General features: G+C 39.5%; 1 protein-coding gene across 5 annotated transcripts in view; it reads right to left on the reverse strand.

The window, feature by feature from the left end:
• Havcr1 (hepatitis A virus cellular receptor 1) overlaps positions 1 to 5,280 on the reverse strand; it is a 30,838-nt gene that overhangs the window by 6,612 nt on the left and 18,946 nt on the right. For all 5 annotated transcript variants that reach the window (XM_023713238.1, XM_023713237.1, XM_023713234.1 and 2 more), the window contains one exon: positions 1,819 to 1,874. In XM_023713238.1, the coding sequence (XP_023569006.1) occupies positions 1,819 to 1,874 (56 nt within the window). The remainder of the gene's footprint in view (positions 1 to 1,818; positions 1,875 to 5,280) is intronic.

Below are 5,280 nucleotides of genomic sequence, written 5' to 3' on the forward strand. Positions count from 1 at the left end.
AAAAAAAAAAAAAAAAAAAAAGTGCACTTGCCAGGTAGAATTAAATACAGAAACAAAGATCTCCCTGTATGATGCATTTGTGATGATTTGTTAGGTCTCAAACAACCAGGAAGCTCAGCGACATTTTAAGGTTGCACCTTGGATGCCTTCTGCAAGGACAAGCAGGATTTTCACAAGAAAGGCACACCTCACACCTGGTTTCTATGGCCTGAAGCCCCAAAATATCAGAAAGGGAAACATTCTTTAAAGACCTCTGCCTTGGGCTAACACAGAATTTACAGGAGGACTTGTGTTTTCACAAATTCCTTCTGTAAATTTCCTGCAGGATTAAGGCCCTGAGAGAACAAAGAGAATCTGAGAAGAACCAAGAAGACATTTTTTGCAATTCTAAAGTAAACTCTAAGGAAAATGTCTCTGTGCTCATAATCACCATAGTGCCTTGAAGGCCAGGCATATCTTCTGTGCATGCAGAGATCTCTATACTCTGCCTCTCCTTTTATTAGTGTGGGTGCAGCTTAGCCCTCAAGCTGTACATTTCTCTCTGTCTGCTTTGAAACAAGCTCTACCTGTACTTCTGCATGTCCACAAATGTGTGTTGACTTGATTCATTCAAAGTTATGACAGACTAACAGGTGAGGGCCAGCTTCACCTGGAGTCAGGGCCAGGCTTTCTGACAGCAACTCTATAAGTGCTGGTAGTTCTGCCATTAGCCAGTTTGCACAAATTTAGTTCATCCCTATTAGCACAACCAGTGCCTGTGTTGTAAATGTTGGGGTGTAGGAGTACTGGGGATCATGTTCATGCAGTTTTATTTTTTCCTTAAAGACAGGTTCTCACTGAATTCCTCGGGGAGAGCTAGAACTCACCATCCTCCTCCAGCCTGGGTCTCTCCTAGCGCTAACAATTCCTGAGGTCTCCTCTGCCCCATATGCCTACTGTGACTACAGCACCCAGCATGGGGCCAGTTGGCCCTGCACTAATGGGTCCCACCCTAACTGAACTTCCTGAATTTCTCTTTCAGGGCCAACTTTTTATTGATTTATCTTTGACTTATCTTACCTGCACATACAAAAGTGAGGGTTGTTTTCCCAAAAGTAAAAGATCTTACTGAAAAGATTTCCACTTATCTGTAAAGATAACAGCTTATGAGTGTCATAAGACTGGAGTTCCTTAGTTTTTACTCATGCACACTATGGAAGAAGTTCAAGAGCATCTTACAGAATCACTAAATTTGAAAACCTCATTGCCTTAGTAAGAAATCATATGGGGAGTTTTACACACACTGGCCTGAGAATTTCAACACAGAATGGTCATTGAGTAAAAAGCAAGATACTAAGACCCAGCTACACGTAAGACCTTTCTCATTTACATTCCATTTTTGTTTGGGATAGCCCACTCCGTCCCCTGACTCAAAAAATATTACAGACTTTCTTGGTATGTTATGTTAACTTGTTCTCTTTATATCAACCGATCCTTTCTTTACACTGTCTGTCCTTGGAATGGTCTGTGTTGTGTGTGTGTCATTCAGGAAAATATCACTAAGCACTTCGAACAATATGATCCACTTAAAAGTACTTTTCAAATTAAAAGTGCTATTTAACAGTCCTCTCTCTCTCTCTCTCTCTCTCTCTCTCTCTCTCTCTGTGTGTGTGTGTGTGTGTCTGTGTCTGTGTCTGTGTCTGTCTGTCTTTTTTTTTTTTAAGGAGGAAGAACATCAATCTGTGGGCTGGTCACACAGAACTAGTCTTTCTATTTAACTTATTTCCAGGAAGACATACCAGTGAATCTGGCTAACAAAATGCAGAGGAAAATGCTTACAGATTGATCGTTATGTGGAGAGCCATCTGAAGCCCGGGTCACCATGCCATTTCCATCTGCTCAAAAGAAGGAAAAATTAATTAGAATCACAAAAATAATTGGATTTTCACTGCAGACCCTAAATATACCCACACTGCCTTCTGCTGCTGAAGGAAAGATGGAGTAATACTATGCTAACATGCTGCGGGCATTGCGACTGTCACACCGAGTTATTGCCATGTGACTGATTTATCTTATGAACCTGTATTTCTTTACATTTTCATCATAGGCTCTTTAAAAGCGGACTCCTTTTCTTTATGGGAAAAATGCATGCATGCAAAGTTTTACCTGCAATTTTGAGGACTCAGAGAAGTGTGTTCAAAGAATGAGATTAAGATGCCACTGAAAAGTCACAGGACATTTCCACTCTGGCTAAGAAGCTGGCAGTGAAAGCCCAGAGGTCATTCGCACTTCCAATGATCAGAGCCACCCTATCGGGAATGGACCTCCCCCGCTTCACATTCAGATTGAGTAAAATGAACCATATGCAAAACAGGTGGCATGCAAATCTCAGGATATACACCAAAATGTCCAGATTTAGATCCACAAAAAACTTGGAAATCTTACATCAGCTACATGATCAATGTATTTTATGATAATAAAGATTAGGATTTTTGTGTGGTATAAGAGACACTGATCTTAGGTTTTTAAAGTGTTTTTGAAAGATCTATCACATAACAGAGGATACTGATCTGTCTTTTGGGGATCTATAGGTCAAATCCTAAGTTCTGTATATCCTCATAACTAGATAATTCAGTCCATTGGGGGAGAAAACAGACATGGAAGGGCAAAGCACGTTTCCAATGATTCTGCTTGTATTTATCTAAGGATAGCAGCCCCTGCTGGTAGCTGTCACACAAGTCTTCCCATCAAATGGAAATGTACCAGTAGCATAGCAGGATACAAAGTCAATACCCAAAAGTAAATAGCATTCCTCTACACAGATAACAAACACATGGAGAGGGAAATTATAAAAACAATACCTTTTATAATAACACTGAAGAAAATGAAATACCTTGGAATAATCTAACATCTAAAGAAGTCAAAGATCTTTTCAGAGAAAATTACAGTACTCTGAAAAAGAGATTATAGAGGATTTCAGAAAATGAAAAGATATTCCCTGCTCCTGGATAGGAAAAACCAACGTTGTAAAGATGGCCATGCTCCCACAATTGCTGTACAGATTTAGTGCAATCCCTATCAAACTACCACCAACATACCTCCCAGACCTAGAGAAATCATTCCTAAAATTTATTTGGAACCAGAAAAGACCTAGAAAAGCAAGGCAATCCTGGCCAACAAAGACAAGGCAGAAGGCATTACAATTCCTGACTTGAAATTATACTACAAAGCTACTATGATAAAATCAGTGTGGTACTGGCAATGAAATAGACCTGAAGATCAATGGAATACATTAGAAGATGCTGAAGCCTCTACAAACACACTGAGCCACCTTATCTTTGACAAAGGGATGAAACATACTCACTGGAAGGAAGATAGATTCTCTAACAAATGGTGCTGGAAAAACTGGCTCTCTACAGGCCAAAAAATAAAACTTGACCCAGGTCTATCACCATGCACTAAACTAAAGTCAAATGGATTAAAGATCTAGACATTAAAACAGAAACATTAAATCTCCTGGAAGAGAAAGTAGGAGGAACTCTTCAAGACATAGGGGTAGGCAAAGAGTTCATGAACAAAAATCAAATCACATGGATAATACTTGAAAGAATTCACAACTGTGACCTCTTCATTGAGAAGTTTTTGCACGCTGAAAGAAATTATCAACAAAGTAAAAAAGACAACCCACAAATTTTGAAAAAATCTTAATAAGCATTCAGACAAAGGTCTGTTCTCTAGAATTTATAAAGAACTAAAAAACATTAGGACCCCAAAATTTAAAGACCCAGTCCAGAAATGGGCATCTGAGATGAACACACACTTCTCAGAGGATGAAATTAAAGTAGTGAATAAATACATGAAAAAAATGCTCCACATCACTAGTCATCCATGAAATGCAAATTAAAACAACACTGAGATACCATCTCACACCAGAAAGAATGGCTATCATAAATAAATCAACCAACAACAAATGTTGGAGAGGCTGTGGGGAAAAGAGAACCCTTCTCTACTGTTGGTGGCAATGTAGACAGGTGCAACCATTATGGAAATCAGTATGGAGAGTTTTTAAAAAACTAGGGCTGGAAATCCCATTCAGGCCAGCTATCCCCCTACTGGGAATTTTCCCAGAGGAACTGAAAACGTTGTATCATAGTGATATATGTGTACCTATGTTTATAGCAGCACAGTTTGTGATATTCAAAACTTGGAAACAACCAAGATGCCCATCACATGAGGAATGGATGAAAACGATATGGTATTTTTATACAGTGGAGGATTACTCAGCTATAAAGAATGGTAAACTTGAGGCATTTATGTTTAAGTGGAGGCCACTTGAAGATATACTCATAAGTGAAATAAACCAGACCCACATATGTAAATACCATATAGTCTCCCTAGTATAAGAACTCAAAAGAAGAAACACAAATAGAAAGGTATAACACAATTAAAAGGAAAGCAAGAACTTGAGGATTGGACAATGAGGAGAGGGCAAGGAGAAAAGCTGGGAAACAAGACAGGGGCAAAGCCATACATTTATATGCACAAGATGGGTAAGGCAATGATGCTGAGAAACATCAGCAGGTTTTTGAAACTAACAGCTAATTGGTAGGATTCTTACCCTGACTAACTATATATGCTGATACCTGTGAACCAAGCAGCTGCACTGAAGACAGCAATTTGTAGTAGAAGCATCATGCTTGGAATACCTGTCATTCTGGTCTTCTACATGTGTACTGCTTGTCATAACATACCAATTGTTGCCATACTATCTCTCAAGTAAATATTTGTTTTTTTTAAAAAAAGGGTAATGCAAATGGAAATGTGCTAGGCCTACAAAATCCCCTTCCTGCTGCACAAGCTAACAGAGTCCCAACATACACAACACCAGATGACTCGTACGCTACTCGTGTATTCACCTTTCTACTGGACTCACTCTACAAGTGCATCACATTGATCCAAGATCTACACCGGAAGGCCGGGCTCTGCTTGTGGTGGGGGATGACTGCCAGCCCTTCAGACGTCAGACTGGGTGGAGCATGGCCATGAAAACCACTCCAACTTGAGTCACATAAAATTCGATTTCAATTCCTCAACAATGTGGCAAAAACATACAGGCATGTGCTCATGACAGGATATCATGTCTGCATGGCAAGATTAGTGTCCCTTATACCACACAAAAATCCTAATCCTTATACTCATGTATTTCTAGCTTGGATACCTTTGAACCAAAAGCTCTTAATAGTACATATCAAAATTTGTTAGAGACCCAGAGTGCAGGTCCGGCGAGTGAGTGAGACGACC

Source organism: Octodon degus, unplaced genomic scaffold (genome assembly GCF_000260255.1).
Source record: "Octodon degus isolate 3935 unplaced genomic scaffold, OctDeg1.0 scaffold00029, whole genome shotgun sequence".
In the NCBI taxonomy this organism is placed as follows: Eukaryota; Metazoa; Chordata; class Mammalia; order Rodentia; family Octodontidae; genus Octodon; species Octodon degus.